Genomic DNA, 26,909 nt, shown 5'->3' on the forward strand with positions numbered 1-26,909 from the left:
TGTAATCACTAAACAGCTTTTAATTTATTTTAGCTTTAGCTTATAAGTAGCTTTTACCTTAAAAAAAAATTCAAACATGCTCATGGTCACATTCTAAGTGGCTATATTTTGTAACTTACATTCTTATTATTTGATGGATATGACCCAACTATTAGCTATATTTGTATCTTAATATTTGGTATACAATTTTTTTTTTAATAATGCTCATGATTAAGTTAAATATTGAACTTTCTTTTTTTGCTATTAAAAGAGAAAATTAATTATTATCCAGGGCAACAAGTTGGGCTGCCCAGCCCACAACCAGTGCATGACTGAATTGCACTTTCACCAACAAATTATTAACTTGGACCACATTTAGTCCTACCGAACCTATCTCGGCCCGTAGTAAGCTAGTAAGAATGAATTGGGTCAGTCCAAACTTACATGAATTATCCTAATAAAAAGAAAATCCAAACAAATAAAAAATTTTAATACCTAAGGGCATGTTTGGTGTATAGTACAGGATAAAGCCTGATAGTATAAGACCTGATAGTATAAGGCCTGATTGTATAAGACCTGATTGAATTTTAATACTATCCAGCGTTTGGCACGATATTGTATAAAATAATATACAGTATAAGATAATAGCATCTAGTATTTGATAATGCACTCTATGTAGCACCGACACTGACACGGAACACGTGACACGATACGACACGATACCCCGACACGTTAATTCTAAAAAATGTTAGATTTCGACACGCTAGGACACATTTTGATATTAAATAATATTTTTAATTTATGTAGTGTATATTATATTTAATATTCAATAATTTAACAAAAAAATGAAACTAAACTTATAATATTCATCAATTTTGCAAAGAAACATAAGATATCTCAAATATTTATATTAAATTCAATAAAATAGTAATTGAAATTCAACGAATTTAATAGTTGAAACTAAAAACTCACCGCAACACAACCTTTGAACTTTTTTTTGAATTTCTATAACACATGTTAGAGTGTCGGGGAGTGTCCGACACGACACGTCAGGATTTTTGAAGTGTCGGTGCTTCATAGAATGCACTGCATAATACTATATATGATAAAAATAAATATTTTTAATAAAAATATCATTTAATAAAGAATTTGTATAATTCTTCAAAAAATGTCACATGATATTAATTTTTATAAAAATTTATTGATCAGTGTGTCCAAAATATAAATTAATTTTTATAAAAATAAAAATATTCAATATTTTAAAAATTAATATATTGAAAAATTAATTTTTATTTTAATAGATTAATATTAAAATAATATATTAATTTTTGAGAATTACATTAGTCAACGATGTTAATACATCAATCTCTTATCAGGTTTTATCCCTCACCCTTAGACCGGATTAAGTTATACATCGTTTTGATGTATTAAGGAATTATGTTGTATAAGCTTATACTATATGATGGTCATATCAAACAACTGAAAATGTCATAAGGTATAGTATAAGCTTATACTATCATGTCTTATACGTCCCACAAAACAGGCCCTAAGTCTCACATAATAAAATCTAGTGCTTGTTTGAGAGATTTTTTTTTCCCTTATAAGTAAAAGTTAGGCCTTTTTACAAAAGCTCTTATAATTAAAAGAATTTTTTTTTTAACGAAGAGAAAAACCAAAAGTCAAAAGCTCATAAGATGAGTTTTTTTTTAAGTTATACCATTTTTTTTTGAAATGTGTGTGTTTTTTTTAAATAAATAGCTTTTAAGTAACTTTAAAATTTTATATAATCATCAAACAACAACTTATAGATTTTTTTTAAAATTTTTATTTTAACTTTAACTTAAAAGTAGCTTTTAACTTAAAAAAGAAGAAGTGCCAAATAGACTCCTAAAGGTGTGGAAAAAATGAGGATGTTTAAGATGTGCTTGATTCGTAAAAATAATATTTATTTTTATTTTATAAACATGTTTCTGTTCTCAAACATTTGTACTGAAAATGATGAATTTTTTTGTTTCCACCATTTTCTATACAAATAATTAAAAATAAAACAATACAAACAAAATAATATCTTTTTTTTTTTATATTACATGGGAATTGAACACACACCACTACACTACAAACACCTAACACACACCCCTAACACACACCACTAGGCTAATCCTAGTGGAACAAAATAATATCTTTACAACATCAATAAAAATATATTTTTTATACGAAAGGAATAAAAGTAGGGTTTTCATTTTATCCTTTAACATAACACAACAAACTTTCCTACACTCACAACATTTTGTGGGGCCCACACTTTTTAAAACAAAACAATAAATAAAAAATTAAGGCACGCAAAACGAATCTCTATAACATTACACAATCACTTTTCCTACAACATAACTCTTATAAAACCCATAAAAGTATGCACTTAAAGACTTAAACTAAACATATTTTTTTTGGTACAGTAACTAAACATTAGTATTCATAGCTTTGTTCTTTTGATTATTGGGCTTAGGCCCATTTATATTTATGAACTCGAAAAGGGCAAAAAAAAAGAAGAAGAAGCAAAAAAAGCAAAAATGTGAATTGCAATTTGCAATGCAGAGGGAAAGTGTCTTGTTCTTGTCCGGTATCGAACCACCGGCCGTTCATCGGCACCGCCGTCTTCATTTGCCAACTGTCTTCATTTGCCAACCGTCTTCTCCGCCACAGGTTTCTTGTTTTTGGTTCAATTATTACTTATATTTATGCAAATTTTCCTGCTTTGTGATTGAACAATGAATCATATTCTTCATGTGATTATCCCTATTGCTATTAATAACTTACCTTATTGCATATCCTATACTAGACAGAAACTCTTTTACTGTTCTGCAATATAGTTGTTACTTTATGTTATGTTCTGTTTATTCTTAGCATAATAATCTGAGCAGAACAGAATTAGTAGAATAGAATGGGTAGCAAGAGTGGGAAAGAGAGAAGAAGAAGGAGATCAGATGATTCTGCATCAGAGTCCTCTTCTTCACAGTCTGATGATTCGTCTCCTGAGAGGGGTTCTGATAGAAGCCGGAGAAGTAGCCATCGCGGCCACAGCAGCGATCGTCGGTCGCGGCGGGGGCGGAGCCGGCAGGACTCAGATAGTTCCACTGATGACAGTGGTGTTAGGGGTGGGAAGAATAAAAAGTCCTCCAGGACCATCACTGAAGAGGAAATAGCACATTACTTGGCGAAAAAGGCTCAAAGAAGGTTTTGAATTCGCTTCTTCATATATATTTGATTTTTCTTGATATGAATTCAAGGGTGCATGTTGATGTTGCAATCTATTCGATTTTATGCTCAGGCATTGAAAGTTGCTAAAAAATTGAAGACTCATACAGTATCAGGGTATTCGAATGACTCAAATCCATTTGGTGACACTAATCTTAATGAGAAGTTAGTTCTTCTCTTTTCCCTGATTTTTTTCTTTGTCTTGTGTTTATTTTGTTCTTAATTTTTTTACCTAATGATTAAATTTATTTCATACTCGAGATAAATTTTCCAGTAAGCACCAGGAGCTTATATGCAGAAATATAAATAAATATATATATATATGTATGGCTTGAAGGAATTTTAATTTGTGGAAAGGGGACTATTAATTATAAATATGTTGGTTCCCAGAAACCACTTGATTATTGATGGATTAATCGATTAGGTTCCTCCATGATTCTGTTTTTCAATTTAGTTAAAATTTCAGATTGTGCAAGAACATATATAGAAAATTATTTGGAAAGCTTTGCGACAATTGTGTCATTAGTTAAATAATTCATTGACAAAATGATACCTCTTGCAGGACCATTCTCTCTCTGTCTGTGTCTCTCTCTTTCTGTAATTTGAATCTTTGGGGATACTTGCTACAAGTGCTTAAGTTGCTAAGATTAAGACATTAAGTCACCATGGGATAGATTGAAGTATTATCCATTAGGAACCAAAGCTGCAACTATTTGATTGACTATTATACTTGTTTATCAGCTAAAATTATTCCAGAATTTCTGTGGCTGACTGTTGGACAACTTTATTTTGGAGGACTATTGAAAGGAAAACAATTAGATCACCTTGAAATGGAAATTGTTAGTATTGTAATCTTTGATGTTTTTAGCTCAACTCTCATTACTATTTATGTTATGGTCAGAAGATTAAGCTTTCTATTTTATTTATGTATTTTTTTTTTTTTTGTGGGGGGGAGGGAGGGGGGATATATATCAGCAGGTATTGTTCTTAGCTAACTTTGATATATCTGTATTTTGTTTGCCTTATTTAATTCCAGTAAGATTCCCACTATATTTACATTGTTATGTTTTACAATCGGTCACTAATTTCTTGACTAGAAATCAATGTATTAGTAGTTGAGTGATGACTACCTATTTCGCCGTAATCCCAAAAATGCTATTGATAGGTTTGTTTGGCGCAAGAAGATTGAGCGTGATGTTGTTCAAGGTGTGCCTATTGAAACATTTTCAGTTAAAGCTGAGAAAAAGAGACAGAGAGAAAGGATGGTAAGTGTTTTTCTCCAAATTGTTTTTACTAGTTTATATATCAGGGACGGATGTGCATGGATGTTACAATCAATTTAAAAAATTCCTACTTATATTATATAGGATCTTAATATTATTACTAAATATACATTTGCCATCACTAGGTAGTTATTTTGTGACTGATATTTACACTTGTTTTTGGTAATAAGCCCCACGAAACCTAGGGGGTTTCATCATTGGAGTAGGACTTAAGGGGTGCCCTCTAAAGGACCCAAGGGAGGGGCAAAGGGGATGGAAAAGGGGTGTGCTTTCAGAGTGATTGAATGCCCCTGGCCCACCTACACTTACACATCAAGATGCCCACTGCTTATCGGCTTAAACTATAATTTTTAAGTCAATAAAGGGAAGAATAATGCAATATGTTAAGCATTAGAATTTTAATATCTATCTCCACCGTTATATTTTTGTTTATGTATGAATAGTTTGTATACACTTTTCTAAAGAGAGGACTCTCACATAGTCCAATTCAAACATTTTAAAATAAAAAATTCAAATAATTATATATTTTTTTGGCCTTTAGGGAGCTAGCATTTTGTTTTTGTATAAAATTTTTTTAGGAGAATGGGAGGTTGCCCCATTTCAATGTCAAGGCATATGTCACAACCCTTAGTGAGGGGCCGGCTGAGGGCATAGTGTGGTACATGTACGCTGGTACTCACAGAAAACCTACCAATGAATGTCTACTAGTACTGAGAGGATTTGAACCCAAAATCTTTTTATTGATGATGTTTGATCTTTCCAGTTGAGACAACCCTTAATGGCTTAGTTAGCTAGCATTTACTCGATAAGGGAGGGGAGGATCTGAACATAGTCTCCATCTAAGGTGGGGAGCCAGGTTATCACCCGAGGTATTACCCAAGTGATATTGGTGAAATTCTGGGTCTGTCATTGTCGTATGCAGTTCTTAGTACCATGTTTCTTTCCGTCTTTACAGGGACTTACTACATGATGATTTGCTACATTTTAGTTGAATTGTGCACAAGTAGGCACATAGTGATATTTTATATTTATATCTATTGGGTGTGAGTCTGTGACTCATTGAGAGAGGAGGAATGGTTTGGACTTTCAAGGATGGCACGTGACATTTAAGTGACTAACTTTTTCTCCTAATTATGTCCCTTAGAAGGACTGCAAGCCTCAAGCCTCATCTAATAAGTTTTTATATATCATTACAAGTCTCTATCTAGTCGGAATATGTTTCTCTTTTGTGATGTTCCTTGTAAATATCATAGGGGGAAGACTGTGACAATGAATGCATCTCTGGTTAAATTTTAAATTAGAATATGCCAATTTTCACTCAATGGGAGGTCAATTTAACTGAAATTCGTTATGTTATATTACGTGGTTATTTGTTTCTTTTTGAAGGAAATTCAATGATGTTGCCTGGTTATATTTACAAAAGATTTATCTGCTTGCATGGATTCATAGGATATCTAGAGTTCTTCTGAATTTTAATATCAAGATCTTGATACACTATTCAAGTTAAATCCATTAAAAAAAAGAAAAGAAAAAGAAATCATTATCTTCTTTGCTTCTTAGTGCTTGTTTGTGAGGTCTTTTTTTAGCTTCTCTTCTCCTTATAAGCAGAAACTAGGTCAAACAGGTTTTTACAAAAGCTCTTATAATAAAGAGTTTTTTTTATAATGAAGAAAAAAGTCAAAAGCTTATAGGAGGATCTTTTTTTAAGTTGTATCAGCTTTTTTTTTTTTAAATGAAAAGTTTTTTTTAAATGAACAGCTATTAAATAACTTTTAAGCTAAAAAATTTATACAATTATCAAACAACTTTTAGCGTTATTTTTAAAATTATTTTTGGGATAGGTTATTCTACCTACCATTTTTTTTGCCTACCACTCTTCAACACCGTTAGATCAGAGTCTCAACTATATTTTTCATTTCTCTATCCTATTGAGATTCTGATCTAACGATGTTGAATGGTGGTAGGCAAAGGTAGACAGAAAAAATGGTAGGTAGAATAACCAATCCCATTATTTTTTTAGATTTAGCTTAAAAAAGAGAGGTGCCAAACAGGCTCTTACCACTCAAGCTTTTATGATGACATGGTCAAACAACTACACGGTCTCACTGTCTACCATTAAACATTCACTAAGTTCTTGTTAATAATTATAATACAGGCAGAAATTGAAAAGGTGAAAAAAAGAAGAGAAGAAAGGGCACTTGAGAAAGCACAACACGAAGAAGAAATGGTAAGTCGATTCTCATAATTTGTTATTAGTTGTCATTTTGATACGTTAGCAGCAAAATTCTATCTTACAATCATGTTCTGCCAGTCTGACATGGCTATATTCTAATATGACATGCCAATTATTCCCAAGCCTTTTTAGTTCATAAATAAACTATGTTATCATTTTTGGGGATTTATGCACAATATCTCTCGCAGGCACTGTTAGCTAGAGAACGTGCTCGAGCTGAGTTCCAGGACTGGGAAAAAAGAGAAGAGGAAGTATGATTCCTTGAATTCCTTTCATTTCTTGTTATTGAATATAGTATTGGCAATCTGATGAATAACATGATTCATAATATATGCAGTTTCATTTTGATCAAAGCAAGGTTAGGTCTGAGATTAGATTGCGTGAAGGGCGTGCCAGGCCAATTGATATCCTAACCAAGCACCTTAATGGCTCTGATGATTTGGATGTAGAAATAAATGAGCCATACATGGTCTTCAAGGTTAATATTAAGCTTTATAGCAATTTGTGCCTCCTTTTCCTTTAACTATTCTAAATAGTTATGGAATACAGCTCTAAAAAACTGTGTCCTTAGTATGACTAAAGGTTTCCAGCTTTAAATGTCAATATTATTGGACAAATTATGTAATGATTTGACATATACGGTGCAGGGTTTGACGGTGAAAGAAATGGAAGAGCTTCGTGATGACATCAAAATGCATCTGGACCTTGACAGGGCCACCCTAACCCATGTAGAATATTGGGAGGTATCAACCTTTTTTCATTGTTTATTTAGTTAATGTATAATCCTTCAGAGAGTACTTATTACTTAATAACTTCTACCTTATCTACTTTATAATATCCGGTTAATGATACAATTATCTTGTTTTATTCACTTCAGGTAATATTGGGTGTGACTATTACTTTGGATCTTACCTTGTTGTGATATAAAGAATCACATTTCTGACATGATACAGAAATCACCGTTTTAACAAAAAATGCAAAAGACCGAAACAGCTGAAATTCAAGGTTAAAAGTCTTTAAAATTCATGTCTATATGATTGTTAGTAATTATATGATATCATTCATCATATGTATTTGGGTACTCAAATTATAGGACAACATGAATGATTTGGTTTATCATATACATGAAAACAACAAAATGAAAGTTGAAGGCAATATGCTAGATAAAGAATATGCTTAATGCATAAGATTTCTATTTGTTAATATTTTTTGTAGCTTATTTGTGTATAATATGTTTCTTTGTTATGATTAGAGTATTTTGCATTGTAGTTAATGCATTTATTGTTGTGATATATCCTTACGTATCGATATAAACTAGTACTAATATAATTGCATTAGCAAAAATAAGAAATGTAGAGTGACATGCATGTGAGTTTCTATTATTGCGCCAATATGTCATAGTTTAAATTGTTACTGATTACCGAGCTGTGTGGTGAGCAGAGCACAGAGCGAACTATTGTTTCGCCTTTTACTTAAAAATAGAATAAAATTTGTTACTGATTAGTATATTTATTTATGATGAGGGTTTTTTTTTTCAAATTGTTTTTGTTTATGTATATATATATATACACACACATACATATTCTTAAATTTTAATTTTAAATGTGAATGACATCATCTGGTTCAACTATCAGTTTAACCGGTTGAACCAATTGACCCCTAAACTCAGCTTTTTCATGGTTGTTCTTATTCCAGGTTTTAAAATACTTTCAGAAAAATATTATGGAAATTATCTTTAGAGGAAATATCATGTCCGTGTTCTTACTCATGCTTGTATACAGTCATGTCAAAGAACTGATAGTTTCGAATTTAAACTGTTTTGGAATAGCATAGGGATTATATCTTTTTAATTTCTAAATGAGCATATGCACAATGTCTTCTGTGCATTTCGTAGTGTCATTGAAAATAACTATTTGCAAAGGCATGACCTTAAAAAAAGTATAGACTGTTTAGGTTTGAATTTTTCTTTTTAAAATTGGATTTCGTACTATAAAGCTCTTCCCTCTTTTTTTAATCTGGTGGGGATATGAGAATTATGAAAGTTTTTGGTTTTTATATCTTATAAGTTGGAACTATTGCATTTATTGAGTTGGAGCATTGGGGTGTTTCCTGGTCAAGATTCTGATGAGATCCAGCCGTCAAAGGTCTACAAGAGGGATAAAAGAAGGAAGATTTGGGCTCCAACTGCTGAAGCCACGGTTGCTGACTCAGCAAGGCAGTTATGACTGTTTAACTGTTTGCAACTAAATATAACAGGCTTTAAGTAAGACTGGGGGAGATTAAATAGGAATGAAGGGAGTAGAGGGGGGTTAACTGGATTCTTAAGTGAGTCATTGGGACTGGAAGAGCAGGGAGCCTCTCAAATTGTTCTTCATCATTGTTTCTTTCCCAATTTCATTGTATTTTCTGCCATGGCTGTTCCACTGGGATTTTCGTTCATTTGATTTTATAGTGCTGAGTTCTTGTTGTCAATTGAATACGATTCCTGTACTATTGTGAATAATTTCAGTAATAAACATTGGAATTTCTCCTGAATACATTGTTGTTCGCGGTCATCTCTCTGTATTGGAGTGGGTTGTATCAGATTCAAAGACAGATAGAACTTCTGGTTGCTTGCATAAAGTGGACATGGTCTATTAAAATGTAATTTTTTTTTTTGTTTATTCCTTTGCTTTATGGAATTCCCTATTTGAGGTAGGTAGCAGAGTATCACTATACACTGTTATATTTTGGATAAAATGGAGGCAGGAGGATTTTCACTTTTCTAAGTATATTTTTGGTATTGTCTTCTCTTTTAATAAATTCTTCCTTTATTAAAAAAAAGTTATGTGCTTGGTAGAAATATAATGAACGGGGTTTCTGACTGTATCATGCATAGCCTACATGGGAATTGAGGGGTTATATTATATTTCTTTCAATAACAATGTGCGTGGGAAGGACTTCTAGCACGAAGAATATTCAATTATACCGTGAGATTGCTTTTCCCTTTCCACTGGTTTTCCCTGTTTGAATTTATTCAAGTGTCCTTTGACTCCTTTGTTTGTTTACCCTTGTCTGCATATGCATGCTGGTATTATGTCTTCTGGTATGTGGTGCCTTTTATGTGAATATATATGTCTTGTTATGTTTATGTCTTATATGCACATAGAAGCATCATTACTCTTATGAACTGGAGCCCAGATGAATTAGTTGCTTTCTTGATCTTTTCCTCTTCTGTTTCAGTTAACTCATATGGCCATTGTGGGTGGCTTCCTTAACATGTGATGCTATGGATCTTGGCACCAAATTAGTTTTGTCATGATTCATGTACAAAATTGAAGATTTATTGGGCGATATGTTCATACAGGCCCTCCTTTTGCTGTGTGATTGGGAGCTAGCTGAAGCTCGCAAAAAAGATGCATTGAACCGAGCTAGGGTGCATGGAGAAGAACCTCCGGCTGAGCTGCTTGCAGAAGAAAGGGGTCTGCATTACAGTGTTGAGCCAGACCTGAAGAGGCTTTTGCAGGGGAAGACACATGCAGAATTGGAAGCATTATGAGTGCATATTGAGTTAGAGATGCGTAGTGGTACAGCAAAGGTGGTTGAGTACTGGGAGGCTGTTTTAAAACACCTCCACGTATATAAGGCTAAGGTAATCTCCATCAAAAAAAATTTATTATTTTTTTTATTTTTATTTTTATTTTTTTGTGTTACATGCCTTAAAACAATGGTTGGTTCACTCCATAATGAAATTGCTACAAATGCAGGCTTGTTTAAAGGAAATTCATGCTAAAATGTTACGCAAGCATTTGCAACACCTTGAACAACCATTGGAGGGTGAAGATGAACTGGAAGATGCTCATGTTATGAAATCTGAGGAAGTTACTGAAGATTATGTTAAAGGTATAAGATGTTTATCATTGTTTAGTTGTTCTTGAAACATAGACTCTTTTATGTGCTTCCTCCATCGAAATTTCATGTTGATATTTTTTCTGTAGTTCAATCTGCTGATGAATCATTTTCACCAGAACCCATTAAAGGAGAGGATCAAGAAACCGAAGATGAGGCTGGGTCATTTTCGCCAGAACTGTTGCATGGTGATGAACATGAGGAAGCCATTGATCCTGAAGAGGACAGAGCTCTACTGGTAATCTTTTTAAGCATGGTTTTTAATGATGATCTCATACGTGTTGTGTATTTAAGTATGTAGACTAACTCAACAATGAGGGTACATTCATAGGAGCGAAAACGAATGGCTGTAAAGGAAGAGCAGCAGAGACGAATTCAGGAAGCAATGGCATTGAAGCCTGCTCTAGCTGAAGATAATTTTCAAATGAAGGCCATGAAAGCTATGGGAGCTATGGAAGATGGAGATGCAGTGTTTGGCTCTGGCGCTGAAGTGAATCTAGATTCACAGGTATCCTCTCTTGGCTATTTATATAATTTTAATTCTGTGAAATGGCATCAAATGATTGTCGCTTTCCATGATTCTTAGAAATTTGCATGTTGATAGATTGAAAAATATTTCCTTAGTAGAAATACAAAATTCTGGATTTTCGGAAAAACTATTATGAAGGACGTGGGTTATCAACTTATCATGGAAGAGAGCTTTGTGCATCTGTATAAATGTTGTCTTATCATACCCTTTGGGTTTTAGTTTCTTCTCTCCAAAGTAAAAGTTGACACTGGAGGGGGTAAATATACTTTCAATGGTATATTTTGTTTTTTTAAGGAGAAATAGAATGCTTGTTAACTATATTATGCTTATACTTTAAAGTTTCTTATGTAATTGATAAATGTGTTGGAGCAGGTTTATTGGTGGCATGACAAATACAGACCCAGGAAGCCAAAGTATTTCAACCGTGTTCACACTGGATACGAGTGGAACAAATATAATCAGACTCACTATGATCATGACAATCCACCTCCAAAGGTTGTACAAGGCTATAAATTTAATATTTTCTACCCAGACCTTGTTGACAAGACAAAAGCTCAATTAAGTTAAATGTAAAAGAATACGTTGTGTATTGATCTGTGTCAGGGAGTTACAATATATAGAGACCCTAATGGGCTTAAGTGTAAGGCCCAAACCTAATCCAAACCTAATCCTAATACAGTCAGAATACAGTCAGACTATTTACGGATAAGACAGAATCCAATCATATCTAATCAAATCTAATCATATCATATCTAATATTCTAACACTCCCCCTCAAGCTGGTGCGTATATATTATGAGCACCAAGCTTGTTACAAATGTATTCAACCCGAGGACCTCTAAGAGCTTTAGTGAAAACATCTGCTAGTTGATTAGACGAGTTGACAAAAGCTGTCTTGATTTCTCCTGACTGAATCTTTTCCCGAATGAAGTGACAATCAATCTCTATATGTTTGGTCCTCTCATGAAAAACAGGATTAGAGGATATATGTAGCGCAGCTTGATTATCACAGATGAGTGTCATGAGTTGTTTCTGTTCACAAAGATGAAGCTCCTGAATCAACTGCTTTAACCAGATCAACTCACAGGTAGTATTTGCCATTGCACGATACTCAGCTTCTGCACTAGATCGGGAAACAACAGGTTGTTTCTTGCTTTTCCATGAGATTAAGTTTCCTCCGAAGAAGACACAATAACCAGAAGTAGAGCGTCTGTCCGAGGGTGATCCTGCCCAATCGGCATCTGAGTAACCACAAATTTCTGTATTTCCCTGATCTGAATACAACAAACCTTTTCCTGGTGCTCCTTTGATGTATCGGAGGATCCTCACAGCAACATCCCAATGTGAATCACAAGGGGAATCAAGGAACTGACTGGCCGTACTGACAGCGAAAGAAATATCTGGCCTAGTCACAGTAAGATAATTGAGCTTCCCAATCAGCCTTCGATAACGTCCAGGATCAGATAACGGCTCCCCCTGTCTGGGCAATAACTTAACATTAGGATCCATTGGTGTATCAACTGGTTTACACCCCAACATACCAGTCTCTTCTAGGATATCCAAGGCATACTTCCTTTGACAGATAGAAATGCCCTGTCTAGATTGCGCCACCTCAATTCCCAAGAAGTAACGCAGCTTCCCAAGGTCCTTTGTTTGAAATGCACTGAATAAATGTTGTTTTAACTGTTACGTGTACCTTTTCTTTGAGCAATGGGAAGAGCCTCTGGTGAAGGATCCGGAGGGGAAAAATCAACTGCAGAGGGCAATGAGTCAGCAGGGGTCGAGTCGACTGGAGGTACTGTCTTACGACGCTGATAAGTGAGAAGTGGACGGTCCTTAGGTACTGGAGCAATAGGTGATGGCTAATCTGGAGTAGAAGCACCTGCATCTGGCAAAGACAAGTCAAGAAAAGGAACAGGAAGAACATGATCAACCTGTGACAATGGAGATGGGATAGAATTAAAGGGTTGTTGATAAAAAAAGGTGACATCCGCGGAAACTAAGTAACGCTTGAGGTCAGGAGAGTAACAGCGATAACCCTTTTGAAGACGAGAATAACCAAGAAAAATGCATTTAAAGGCTTTGGATGTTAACTTATCCTTACCAGGAGTGAGATCATGAACAAAACAGGTACAACCAAAAACATGTGGGGATAGAGGAAAGAGAGGAACATCTGGAAACAATAAGTTATGAGGAATATCATTATTAAGCACAGATGAAGGCATGCGGTTGATGAGAAAGCAAGAAGCAAGGACTGCATCAGCCCAGAAGTGAAGAGGAACATGCATGTGAATAAGAAGAGTCCTGGCAATCTCAATGAGATGTCTATTCTTACGTTCAACTACTCCATTTTGTTGTGGAGTGTGAGGACAAGTGGTTTGGTGTAAAGTACCCTGTGTGGCTAAGAAGTGAGAAAAGTCAACAGAAACATACTCCTTAGCATTATCACTACGTAAAATACGAATAGAAGCACCAATTGAGTATGAATTTCAGCAGAAAACTTTTGATAAATAGAAAACAACTCAGAGCGGTTTTTCATTAAATAAATCCAAGTACAACGGGAGAAATCATCAATAAAGGTGACAAAATACCGAAAACCTAAAATAGACACACTACGACTAGGACCCCAAACATCTGAATGAATAATTGAAAAAGGAGCATCAGCTCGTTTATTGACTCGATTAGCAAAGGAGGAGCGTATGTGCTTTCCTTGCTGACATGACTGACAATCTAAAGTTTGAAGACCGGATAAAAGAGGAACCATCTTCTGCAATTTCGCAAGACTAGGATGCCCGAGACGACTGTGGATGAGCTGTGGAGATTCTGTGAGAGAACAAGCAACTGAAGGACTCGGCACATCAAGGTAGAACAGACCCCGTGACTCACGACCCACTCCAATCATCTTCCCCGTACCCAGGTCCTGCACAGAAACAGAATGGTTTGAGAATGTGACAATACAATTAAGAGAATTGATCAATTTACTAACCGATATTAAATTATAAGGGATGTGAGGAATGTAATAGACAGATGTCAAGGTCAATGAGGAGGTTGGACAGATTTGTCCAATCCCATGAACGGGGGCCTTAGTTCCATCAGCAAGAGTAAAAGAGGGTAAATTATTAGAATATGTAAGGGAAGAAAAGAGTTCCTTATTACCACAGAGGTGATCAGTAGCACCTGAGTCAAATATCCAAGGACCAAGTGATGCAGAATGAGAAACACAAGCAACAGGATTACCAGTTTCTGAAGCAGAGGCCTGAGATTGAGGAGAGGACTTCCTGAGAAGGGCCTGGAATGCTGCATATTCTTCAGAGGAGAGAGAGACTGAACCATTTGAAGCAGTATCCGATTGAGCTACATTAGCAGCAAAAGAAGGTCGCATGTGAGGATACTTGGTGTAGCAGCGTTCCTCATAATGACCAAGTTGCTGACAGTAATGACAACGAGGTCGCTGACCACGTCCGACTGGACCTCCTGGGCCACGACCTCCTGGGCTACGTCCTCCTGAGCCTCCTGGGCCCCGGCCTCCTGGGCCTCTACCACGACCACGTCCACCTCCAATATGCCCGCGAAAATCAGTACGGGAAACTAGAGCAGTAGAATCAACAGCAGAAGACGATGCAGGAGCAGATTTCTTATTCAAATTCAGAAGACGCTGATACGTCATGGATAGATCAGGCTCCCCACTAGTCAAGATAGTATCACGAACATTATCATATTCTTCGGGAAGGCCAGAAAGTGTGGCAACCATAAAGAGACGTTCCACCTGTTTCCGATATGCAGTAGCATCAGTAGGGTAAAGCAGCATATCCAAATATGCCTGCATCAAAGAGCGACTCTTGCCAATATATGTCTCCATCTGAATGTCGGATGATTTGCTCAATTCCATAAACTGAGAGATGATGAAATAGAGCTGCTGAACATCATTAGTGTAGAGGTTTTTTGCTTCCTCCCACACTTCAGTGCAAGTTTGAAATGAATAAAAGATATCCAAGACAATCGGATCAATGGATTGCCAGAGGATACTCAGAAGTTGGTTGTCAATCTTTTCCCAATCAGACTTGTCCTCCTTAGGGACATCAGTAGACTTAGTTGTGAGATGGTTCCCATATCCTTGTCCAAAGAACTAAACTCGAACAGAGGTGGCCCAGTTCTTGTAATTAACAGATCCCTTCAATTTTGAAGAGGTAATGGACCCAATATTGGTAGAGATGATATTGGGAGAATTTCTCAAAGGAGGAGATGAAGACTTGACCTCCGAATGAATTGGAGGGTTTGCTGCCATATCAAATCACAAAGATACAAACCGAATAAAGAGAAACGAACCTGATCACCAATCAAGAAGAGGTGCGCACAAAAAGTCAGACCCACAAAGAACCAACCACAGATCCAGAAAGAGGAGAAGATGAGCTTCTCTGTCCAAGACCGGCCGGAAAAAGCCGCCGGAATAGTGCTCACGCGCCGGCAGAAGGTGGCGCGTGAAGCCCACGCGCAGAGAAGACTGGAGGCGCGTGAGAGCGCGTGACAACTCCGATGGTGGCCGGACTTCCACAGAGCAGGTCGCCGGGAGGAGAGGGTTCTGTTCGCGTTCGTTCCAGACTGAAAACTCGCCGGAAAAGTACTCCGGCAGCCTGAACAGTGGCTGACGGTGGCTGACGGTGCTCCGGTGACTGTGGACACGTGCAGAAGATGCCTGGAGAGGACTTACAGCCTTTGATATCTTACCGGAAGGACGCACGACAAAGAAAAGATGACTCCTAAGCAGTGGGCTTAGGTTTTAAAGCGAAGAACAAGATTTCTAAGCGGAAGCAAGGGTTCCCAGAACGAAATTGCTCTGATACCAAGTTAAATGTAAAAGAATACGTTGTGTATTGATCTGTGTCAGGGAGTTACAATATATAGAGACCCTAATGGGCTTAAGTGTAAGGCCCAAACCTAATCCAAACCTAATCCTAATACAGTCAGAATACAGTCAGACTATTTACGGATAAGACAGAATCCAATCATATCTAATCAAATCTAATCATATCATATCTAATATTCTAACAAGCTCCAACTTACACTATTGAGAAGGATGACAGCAATGGTGAGACTTGCATTATAAGATTCCATGCAGGGCCACCACACGAAGATATTGTAAGTCTACTATTCTTGATGTTCTGAAGGTTTTATAATTTTCTACCAAATTACTTATTTCATTGGTCTTCCATGACAGGCTTTCCGCATTGTAAACAAAGAATGGGAATATTCTCATAAGAAAGGTTTAAGTGCACGTTTGAACGTGGAATTCTACATGTGTACTTCAATTTCAAACGCTACCGCAGATAATTTCAGGCACTGGTGAGTTTTTCCTACAAGTTTGAGGAAGGATACAAGGCTGCCATTTTGAAGAGTCAAAAGTGTATGTGAAGGAGCCGGCATTAGAGTTTCTTTAGGATATTTGGAGGAATTATCCAAGTGTTACTTCAAGCAAAATTTGATTGGTGTACTTTTGATGAAACATATGACATGAAATTTAAAAGTTGAAAGAGTTAGCGGTAGTGGAAATTGGTCGAACAATATGTATGAATCACGGTCTCTCCTTGGAAACAATTGAAGGGGCCCAAGGATACAGAAAAAGTGAAAACAAATTGTTTTCTTTTTTCTTGTGTTTCTTTCTTTTTTTGGTTATTTCTTTCTTCTTTTTTGTTTCTATTTTTCCAGTCACAGATAATGAACTTTATGACTCCTAGCAAACACAAGTCCTGAAATGAATACAGATGATCAAGTTTTTCAACTAAATTTTCAATCTTTTTCGCTGTTTCTTTGCCAGTCCAGAAACAGATTAAATTTTATAGGGTTCGTTCACATCAAGAACAAAACAAGGGCCATTATTTGGGTGGGAGGACATCATTGTCTTATCATATATTTTACCAACTTTGCACTCTGGATATTAAATCATTGCATTAACCTTCAACGATCTTTACGGAAGTCCTGCACAACCCAAAATCATCAATATTAACTACAGGCTTACTATAATATAGGAATAAAGAAATATTCTGGGAACATTACTTACCCAAATGGGCTTTGTTTGATAGCAAGCAGTTCAATATCCAACTGCAGTCCCAAAGTAGCAAACAGTAAAAATGTATATTGAAATAACTCCACTTTTGAAATCCAAAAAATAAAAAATAATATAAATAAATAAATCACTTTAATAGGAGCATATCAGAATAAGGACTGCAGCAATAGATGGACAGCCCTACTGATAAATGTAGAGAAACTACAAAATGGTCATTATGAACCATCAAGAATGGTCTTTTTCTTTTTTGGTTAATGATTTCCCTTTTGATTACAAAACCTGATATCTAGTTTAGGAAGGGTTAGCTTAAAGTGTAGGCAAAAGGGCTCGGTTAGGATAATTAATTAGTTCCAAAAAACCTTGGTGCCAGATGAGCACTGCCCTTGTGCTGGTTAATGGGTTTTCATGGAGTAAAGAATAGTGAAGTTACTGTTACACAAGAAATCACTTTTTAAGCATATAAATGTAACAGATGTTTAGCATCCTCTAAAGTACTCTTCAAACATGGAAATGGTGAATACAACATTCCTACTACAACTAGTTTCCAAGTGTTTACTTCTTATTCTTCAAACATGTCTTTGAACTATAGCAATTCATTGATTGCTCGTGAATTTCCGTTAGACAGGAGAAGAGTTCTTAGCAAGATTACGGGTTCATGAAAACTTGTACTTTACTGAGAAAGACCAGCTGATCAACCCAGCTGATTAAATTTTGATTACATTGTTTAATCTTGAGATGGTTCCAGTCAAACCAGAGATGAAGCCAGAAGAACCATTCTGACTTTAAGTAAACAAGAATAGGTTAAAATCAGTATTGCTATAAATTGAAATGTAGGAGATCAAAGATGTTAAATATTTCATATTTCACCAGAACTTTTACCATCTAAGACAAAATTTGGATCTTCACAGATTTTGTTGACCAATGAAAACCTAAAGCAAGCATTTTTCATCCTTAAAATTCAATTCTGCCTTCAGTTGAACTGACTGAACCTCAATCACCTTGGTGTCCAAAGGAGATCTTGCAAACTTAGACATGGAAATAGTAATTAAGCGTAAGGTATCAATGGAGTTCTGGAGGTGGTGATAATGGGACCCAGGAATTTTATAATTCAATCTAGAATAATATTCAATTTATGTAGATGCATAAGTATATTTAACATGGGTCATGTGATATGGACCTAAAATGTTAATTGTAGCATCAATTTACAGGAACAAATCATAACAAAGAGATCAGAGAAATTCACCTCTATTGTTGCATTTGGAGGGATTTCTTGGACTCCTTTTCTTCCATAGGCAAGTTCAGGAGGAACAATTAACAGTCGCTGCAGAAAACTAACTAAATTACTGCTTGATGAAAGCCTATGATCCAACCCAAAATCTAAACAATTTCCACCCCTTTTACACAAAAGTTTTAATGCAGATGCTGATAGTGAGTTAAAATAATTTAGTGAGATGTCAAAACCCTACCCAACTTCCTTGTAAATTTATAATCTTAAAAGGTCTAGCTGTTTAGGAGCTGAGCAATAAAAACCTATTGTCTAAACATATAAATAAAGCAAAACAAAGCATAATCTTTAGTATAAAGTTCAATTCAATGTTGTTGCTCAGTAGTGCTATAAGTAGTGGCCCATTGAAGCTTCCCATCAAATGGATAGAAGGATTCACACACTTAATTATACTGATTATCAAGATTTTCAATGACATTTGTAACAAAACACAGAGACCTGCTCCTAGAATTTTTTCTCACCTGGCCTCCTACTCGCATGCCCTGTACTCCTAAATCCAACCCTTTAAGGACTGTTCCCCTCTCGGATTGGCCTACATCAAATCCATAAGGCTGCAATAATTTAAGCATGTTCTCATCAATCAACTAGAAAATTTTCCAACAAAAATATATCATAGGTTTATGTATTTCGACAGACCAGAATTTTCTGCAAGTGTTATCATTATGTCACAAGGAAAAGACATGGAATCGAAGTTCTTACTGTCAGGAAACCAAGTGGACATACGTTACTTGTAATAAACTTATAGATATTTCAGCATGACTGAGTGCTTCTGCACAAATAATATTTAAAACCAAAATACATTACCCAATGGATGTAGCTCAGTTGTCAACACAAGCTGAGTAGGTGAGAAGAAAAAAAAAATACATTACAGTAGGCCTACAATTGCACATTGCTTAATTGTTGTAAAACATATACCTACTAAAATTGAAAAACCCCCGGTACACGAGGCTCCTTGACTTGTGAGGGTAGGGGTGATAAAACATATATCTACTATTAATACTAAATAATAATGATGACCAGAAAAGGAGGTAGGATGCTTCTTTCTGATACCTTTAAATGTTTGATGTCAAACCATAGTCCCAGAAAGCAGTGTGATTGGATGGTGAATGAAAGGGGGATACGTTACAATTACACAGCTAGTAAGTAGTAATATAATTTGCTTCATTGGTTAACAAAAACTATAATTAGACTAAAACAGTGATGCATTTTGGTCAAGAAGAGAGAGTACCATGAGCTCATCTAATTTCGGAACTTAAGGTGATTCGAGGTTGAGTTTTTATATCAGATCAAAACCAATTAGTCTGCTAGTCAACATACTTCACATAAATGTGGACTTTTGTTGTAAGAGGTGTACAAGAGGAACTGTCTCTTTTATACTAAGAAGAACCTGTTCACTTGGAACAACCAATTAAGGGAAAAATAATTTTTGGAACTGGGAATCTTGACAGAAATATTAGAAATAATGGTGTTCATTTTCTCATGCCACTGCATTTGCATTTGATGTTTCCTAACTGCTAGACTAATTGAACTAATGACCTTAATAAGGTAATATAGAAATAGGTGTGAAATTTGGCTGAGTGACTTGGATCATACCGTTCCTCCTCCAACGCCCATTCCTTGTCTACTAGTCATAAAGGTGATACCCTTCCATTTAGCAACATAGTGAACCTAAAATATGATAATCTGGTTATTTCTAAATTCTGAATAACAGTTAATCACAAATAAATTGCATGTGCAAATGAAAATCAGGGCTTTGGGGGGTGGGGAAGGAGAAGCTGGTAAGATCAGTATAGAAGGATGCACAAGCCAGCCTATGCCTATCAGAATTGGAGAGAAAAACAAATATTAATGTTCTGCTAGAATGAATCAGGTGCAACATAACAAAAGTTAATGGCCAACAAATTTAGGTATCTGTTAAATCTTTTAATGATTCTTCTCATCTCTCAGGTTACATATTGTTGTCTTTTGGTCCAAAATTTCAGTAGATATAAAATTGACAATCCATGTTATGAAATTTTCAGTCTTCTGTATATAATGGTACATGCATAAGTAACACAATACGCATCTATCAGTTTCACTAGTAAAAACATTGACAAGCTTTGAATAATGTTGCAGTTTCCCCTCCAAAAAAATTCTAGAATTGAGTTGGTGCTAAAGACAAAATTAAATGGTAAACCCTCACATTTGGTTAATGACTTGAAACTTGAAAGGTGAGTAACACGAACCTTGGGAAAGCCCTCACCCCAAAAGCTAGTTCATGAGGTAGGAGAACCCAAAGTCGATATAAACCCCACATGAGTCACCCATATAATCAATGTGGGACTCCAAGTCCCATACCTTGGAGTAGGATCATAACAGTGAGAAGGCATTTAGACTGTGTATCATATTGACACATCTAGAAGCTCTTATAGTCTATTCTGTATATAACATGCAAAAGCACTAATGAGTGAAACATATTTAACTGGGTCACAACCGTACTGCAACACGGGATCCTTTCACAGCCTCAGCTCCACTCCCAACCTTCAAATCATAGTACCTGAAGATATCAAAGTTTCATCAGACACTGGCCTCCAACTACTAGTATACACGTCTTAAAAATGAAATCAACAAAAAAATAGTGTTGTTAGGTTTAACACATCAACACCAATAACACCTTTATCACAAACTAGTTAGGTTCGGATTAAGTTTAAAACATGGGGGGGGAAAATTCAAACTTAGAGACTACTCTATGAAATGCTGCAAACCAAAGAAAATTCACAGATTCTGTTTCTCTAGGCTGAAGAAAACTTAAATATGCACTAGATGGGGGAATTCCTCTGTGATCATATCTTATTTGAAGGGGTTTAACAAACTTTAAGTCTACAAGTCATTAATCATCTGTATTTGATACAAAAGCACAAAGTAGAAAGATCCACAATCAAAGGGATTTCAGAAGTGATTAACATATACTTACTTCAGACCACTAGGCAGTGTTTTGTAATCACTTTCAGGAATTTTCGCTCCTCTAAGCTTCAAAAAACAAAAAAAAAGTGCACAATTTCAATTAGTACTCAGATTTCAAAACCATCATTTTTTTTTTGTTTCAAATAACTAAAAACAATAAAAAGAGAATAATGGGGACACATACAGCTCTTCTACTTGTGCTAACAGCTTCAGCCACATCACATGCATAGACTCCAGCAACTACATAAAGATAAAACATTTAAGCAGGAAGCCACATAAAATGGGACATATAAAGAGAATCTTGTAAGACAATTAACTAACCAGTTGTGAGAAGACAACTGAGTAATTCTCTTCTTCCTTCAATCTGTAAAGACACTGTGACTGGTTCTGTAGCAGTTTTGTTCGATGAAGAATATGAGCAGTGGCATGGTATCCTACATGAACTTTTGTTGTTAAGCCTTTTGTGTGTCCCTGTGGAGTTAACAAATTTCCTTAGCTTAGTTTAAATAAAAGCTGGAGTATATAAGGAGAAGAAGAACAAAAAGAGAAGTTACTTGTTAAGAGAATGGAGGGAAGAGGGCAATGAAGAAGCATAGGGTGGTGCTGATGGTGGAACAAAGAGAGTTCCATGATGTTTGATTGCTGGTTGTCACTACAGTGTGAGACCAGAATCTAGTTTATTTAGCTTTTTATTTTTTTATTTTTTTGAAGTTTGGTTCGAGATGAAAGAGAAAGAAAATATAGAGAGGATAACGTGGTTGATTCCATCCACAACTTTGAAGCATTGAGAAATCACAGGACTTGACCCACTTAAGTACTTACAAGATTGGATTATTGATGTAATGACATTGATGTGTCACGAACAAACCATTCTGGGGATGGATTTGATACCAATATGCTTAAAATCTTAACGGGTTCTATAATTCTATATAATAAAAATTTTGTAACATGCTCCGGAGTAATGTGAGGTAAATTAAAATATGATGATAATAACAATACGAAATTTTCTTATTTCAAAGATCGAAACAAATTTTGTTTAAAATAAGGGAGAAATTTATATAAAAGATCTCATATAACAAACGAATGCAACAACGTGAAAATTAGAATTTGAATCAGCTGATATATAACAATCTTTTTCTTTATTTAATTTTTTACGAGAAAAATACTTTTCATGTTGCATAAAAAGTATTTTTTTCATGCTTCAATTTGTGTATAATTTTTTTTTTTTTAATAAATGTGAGGCCCACTACTAGTTGAGGTATAACATGAAAATTATATTTTCAAGTAACTCGAGAAAATCAAAGTCTAGTTTTTTTATATATGAAATGAGTCAATTTTACATACCATTTTTACATTATTTCGTTTTTAAATAATAAAATAAGAAAGACACACATTTTCTCTGCGTTTACTTTTTCAGTAATGTTGTCATTTACACATTTTTTTACATCATTGTTATAGCATTTCGTTTTTTATGATAAAACAAGAAAAACAACGTTCTAACACACTATTTTTATTTTTATTTTTATTTTCTCGACCAAGAAAAGTGAAAATAACGTAAAATCATTGTTTGCAAACAACAACACTCCTATTCAAACAATCAAAGTGTAAAAGTGATATGAATATTTGATGCAAAAATATCATTTATTTCATACATTAATAGTAATATTCATGTGTCCAGAATTTAAAATTTATCATTGTTACCTAAATCTACATCCCTTCTAAGTGTCTAACTTATAATTAAGATTGTTTGTTCTTTCAATTAAACTGAAACTAGAAAGGAACCCTTCCAGCATACCAAATCTAACAACAAAGCTGGACTACTTTATACATATTTGGTCATACTGTAAAAGTTTACTTTCAGGTCTCACAATAAGGTATATGTTTAATTTCTGCCTTAGAATTAATTCTAGACTAGAATATATTTCATTCCTTCTGAAATTTAGAACAGATTGATGCATAATTAAAGTACAAACTATAATGTGAATCAAGTTTAAAATGAAATGGCATCATTATTTCTTTTGCATCAAATGCAGTGTCACAGCATGTATACCAACACTGAAGTTTCTTTATTGGTTAGCTAGTATCAACTATCAATAACTACATGGCGATCCATGAGTTGGTCTAATTATGTTTTGACTCAAGCACTAGAGCAAAACCTTGCAGTTTCAGGAACTTCAGGTTCCATTGATCCGTAGGAAACAGAATGCATATCAAGACACCTGATTTCATCACATTTTTTCTCCTCTGATTTCACTCTTACCTTTTCACTTCCTTCCACCCATCTCTTCAGCCTTTTAAGTAAATTTTTCCTTTTGGAACCAGCACCATCTCTATCAGCAGAACCAAAGCAAGGCACATTCTGATGCCCCATAAAGGAATAATGCAATTCATGCTCAGAATCATAATGCATAACTCTTCTACTTCCTTCAAATTCAAGTTCTATATGGTCACTATACTGATCCTGTTGTTGTTCTTGGTGACTCATTAACTCATGCCTTAAACAAGCATTGGTCCTCCTCAAGTGAATCAGTTCTTCAACTTCAGCTGCACGTTCCTTCTTGACATGTTCCAATTCATTGAGAAGCTTGTCGTAATCTTCCTTACCTACACCTCCTGATTCAACCTGCAAATAATATTTCAGTGGTTTTCTATGTATATGTTCCTTACATACCTTAGACTCATATGCTTTTTCTGCTGTGTCAAGCTTCTTCAAAAGTTCATTCTTCTCATCCTGCAATTGATCCAAAACCCTTTGTAGCTCTCTGATTTCATCCTCTAACTTATTAATAACACTAATTCTTGTTTGCAAGGCATCATGGTTTCTCAAGATCTCTTCTTGTGCTTTGGTCTTCAAAGCCTGCTCCTTTATCAACCCTGATTGGGCCTTTGATTTCCTAAGTAGCTTCTGAACCTTCTTCTGAAGGACCCTATTCTCTGATTTCCAATACTCAAGTTGTTCAATAATCCCAAGGTATTGGACTACAAAATTCTCAAACATCACAGTCTCTCTCTCTATGGATGAAACCTCTCTATCCAAGAATTCAACGCGAGCAGTCTCTAATGACATGATGTTTTTCATTTCCATAAGCAAAGATTCTTGCTCTCTCATTTCACAGTACTGTTCAAACTTCAAACTCAAGGCCAATTCTCTCATTTGCATACCTTCAATTTGGCTTCTTAGGCCACTAATCTCTTGTTCCAAACATGGGTGGTTGTCATGGATTACCAAGCTCCCAGAAAGAACACTGCTATCCATGGCACTATCATGTTCTTCAACTTCAATAGAAGAAAGGTTGTGAAAGCTTTCTTCATGTTTAGTTCCCTGATGACAATTGGTTTCAGAAGAATCAACCTCATTTTTTGATAAAGAAGAAGCTTTAGATAAGCTTTTCTTTGCCATGATCCATGCATAGATCAAACCAGCCAAAGTTGCAGCCAAGGGAACACCAGCTTTGAGGATAACTACCTTCAGTGTTGTGTTTTCCATCCAGAAGAACAAGAGAAGTTTTCAGTTATTTGGTTAGATGGTTTTTCTGAAGAAAACCCAATTGAAAACTAAACCAGGAAAATCTGAATTTGATCCTTTTTTGTGAACTTGGTTTGGCTTCGTTGAGAGGAACAGTGATATGTAGCTTTTTGACTACTCAAAGAGACCTTCTACGCAAACATCATAGCCCCTACTCGTGCTCTAAGGAATCTGATTCCTTTCTGTATTAATCAATTGCACTTCAAAATTGATATTTGCCATGTCGGGCTTCTTTTCTTCCATGCCATATTTATCAACATTATATTCTCCACACGTTCAAAAATATGCAACATAAAGCACCTTTTGGAAATTACTATTGGGAAAGAGCACTCTACAATATTCATGGTGCTAAAATTTCCATCACCTTAACAAAAAATAAAATAAAAATGTTAGTTTAAATACATCTATTATGAAAATTGTAACCGTGCTAAAAAGATTTGGCAACATATTTACACACACTGGATATAGTTTCTCATTTTACTTCGAAAAAATTTATTTCATGCAACACATAATAAAAAAAATGGATTGAATTCATAAAGAAAAGAAAAAATAATAATAAGTGGATCTGCTTATTTTTTTGTGACAAGAGAAACTATATTCTCTTACACATAACATCGTAAAGTTTAACTTAAAAGTTCGGGTATATTTAGAATGAGGAATGGTTTTCCTAATCTAAGGTCAAGGCAAGCTTCGACGCATAAACTATAAACTAGTATAATCAATTTATCCAATGTTGAACAAGACGTAAAGGCATAATTTATTTATTTTTCAAACCGATTTTAATTCGATTCGAGCCCTCCCAAAACTATTTTTTCAGGATTTGAAACCTCTTTTTTTAACACCGAAAGGAATTTGTCTGTTAAGCTGGCTATTCAGCGTTACGTTACAACTCCAAAAACTATCCCTACAAGGGGAAGTGCGCACCCAACAAAGTTCTCACAAAACATTAATACATGAACATTTCCAAGCCTAGTTAGTCATCCAAAAAAACGAAATAGAAAATGGGACAGAATATATTTACCACCAAAAAAATTTATCACATTTACAACCAACTTAATCATAATTGATTTTCGTCAATATAACGGTTATAATTTATTGAATTTATTGAGAATTAATAATTAATTAATAAATACGACTCAATAATTTTCAATAAATTATAATTGTTAGATTGATGAAAATCAACAGTAATTAAGTTGGTTGTAAAAGTAATAAGCTTTTTCGGTGGTAAGTATATCATTCCCCATAAAAAATAGCCATTGGGATTAATTGTCTAGCTAGATCTTTGGTATGATCAATTACTGATTAGCTTGAAATATGTTACGGACCAATTAATATAAGAAAACAAATTGGGGATGCAATTATAGACTTATAGTGACTGGTTGACTAGATATAGCTTCCCAAGATCAATTATTAATTAATTTGAGAAGGTTATATTTACAATTTTTTTTGTTTACAAACTACATTAAGTATAACCGGTCATATTTTAATCAATAGTGTATGACAATTAGGGGTGTAAATGGGTCAGGCTGGCCCAGCCCAGCCTATAGCCCGGCCTACATTAAGCCTCGCTTGGCCCAGCCTTTCAGAAAAGTAGAGTAGGCTTAGGCTTTTAAGAAAGTTTTTTTAACAAATAGGTTGTATGCCAATTTTGTCAAGCCTGGCCTAAAGCCTTGTAGGCTGGCCTATTTAATTTATTAAAAATAAAATAATATTTATTTTATGTGGCATGGCAAAGTACCAATACCAACCTTAATTTTTAGATGAATGACATTCTCTTATAGACTTTATTTCAGCACCCAATAATTGTATTTTTCTTATTTTTCCCATTTCTTTGACTCTATTCCTCTATGATATACATTCTAAAATTGAGGTATTATGTTGACTCTTTCTTGTTTGTTATTTTTTTTTATGAGAAGTACTAGTGCGTTCAT

At 35.0% G+C, this 26,909-nt stretch overlaps 2 protein-coding genes and 1 pseudogene across 2 annotated transcripts; 1 reads left to right on the top strand and 2 right to left on the bottom strand.

The window, feature by feature from the left end:
• Positions 1-2,540: 2,540 nt before the first annotated feature.
• Positions 2,541-16,591, top strand: LOC133284632 (splicing factor Cactin-like; annotated as a pseudogene).
• A 349-nt stretch (positions 16,592-16,940) lies between these two features.
• Positions 16,941-22,223, bottom strand: LOC133284633 (peptidyl-prolyl cis-trans isomerase FKBP16-4, chloroplastic). The gene is made up of 10 exons (XM_061481696.1): positions 22,007-22,223; positions 21,774-21,923; positions 21,637-21,692; positions 21,463-21,518; positions 20,988-21,045; positions 20,103-20,177; positions 18,971-19,060; positions 18,468-18,545; positions 17,219-17,259; positions 16,941-17,136 (listed from the first exon to the last, which is right to left on the bottom strand). The coding sequence occupies exons 1-10, from the start codon at positions 22,080-22,082 to the stop codon at positions 17,109-17,111; spliced, it is 708 nt and encodes a 235-aa protein (XP_061337680.1). The 5' UTR covers positions 22,083-22,223; the 3' UTR covers positions 16,941-17,108.
• A 1,235-nt stretch (positions 22,224-23,458) lies between these two features.
• On the bottom strand, positions 23,459-24,992 carry LOC133284667 (protein CHUP1, chloroplastic-like). Its single transcript, XM_061481735.1, has one exon. The coding sequence runs from the start codon at positions 24,937-24,939 to the stop codon at positions 23,590-23,592; it is 1,350 nt and encodes a 449-aa protein (XP_061337719.1). The 5' UTR covers positions 24,940-24,992; the 3' UTR covers positions 23,459-23,589.
• Between the last annotated feature and the right edge of the window lie 1,917 nt (positions 24,993-26,909).

This window comes from Gastrolobium bilobum, unplaced genomic scaffold, assembly GCF_033153095.1.
Source record: "Gastrolobium bilobum isolate Gb01-03AN ecotype WA unplaced genomic scaffold, APGP_CSIRO_Gbil_v1 utg8088, whole genome shotgun sequence".
Classification (NCBI taxonomy): domain Eukaryota; kingdom Viridiplantae; phylum Streptophyta; class Magnoliopsida; order Fabales; family Fabaceae; genus Gastrolobium; species Gastrolobium bilobum.

Bases quoted from the DNA above. Each gene is read 5' to 3' on its own strand.
- LOC133284633 (XM_061481696.1), bottom strand. From the start codon at position 22,082: ATGGAACTCTCTTTGTTCCACCATCAGCACCACCCTATGCTTCTTCAT. The intron at 21,519-21,636 runs GTATGTGTCCCC...TGTTTTTTGAAG, and splicing joins TTAGCACAAGTAGAAGAGCT to CTTAGAGGAGCGAAAATTCC. The intron at 17,137-17,218 runs GTAAGTAATGTT...TGGGTTGTGCAG, and splicing joins ATCAAACAAAGCCCATTTGG to GACTTCCGTAAAGATCGTTG.
- LOC133284667 (XM_061481735.1), bottom strand. From the start codon at position 24,939: ATGGAAAACACAACACTGAAGGTAGTTATCCTCAAAGCTGGTGTTCCC.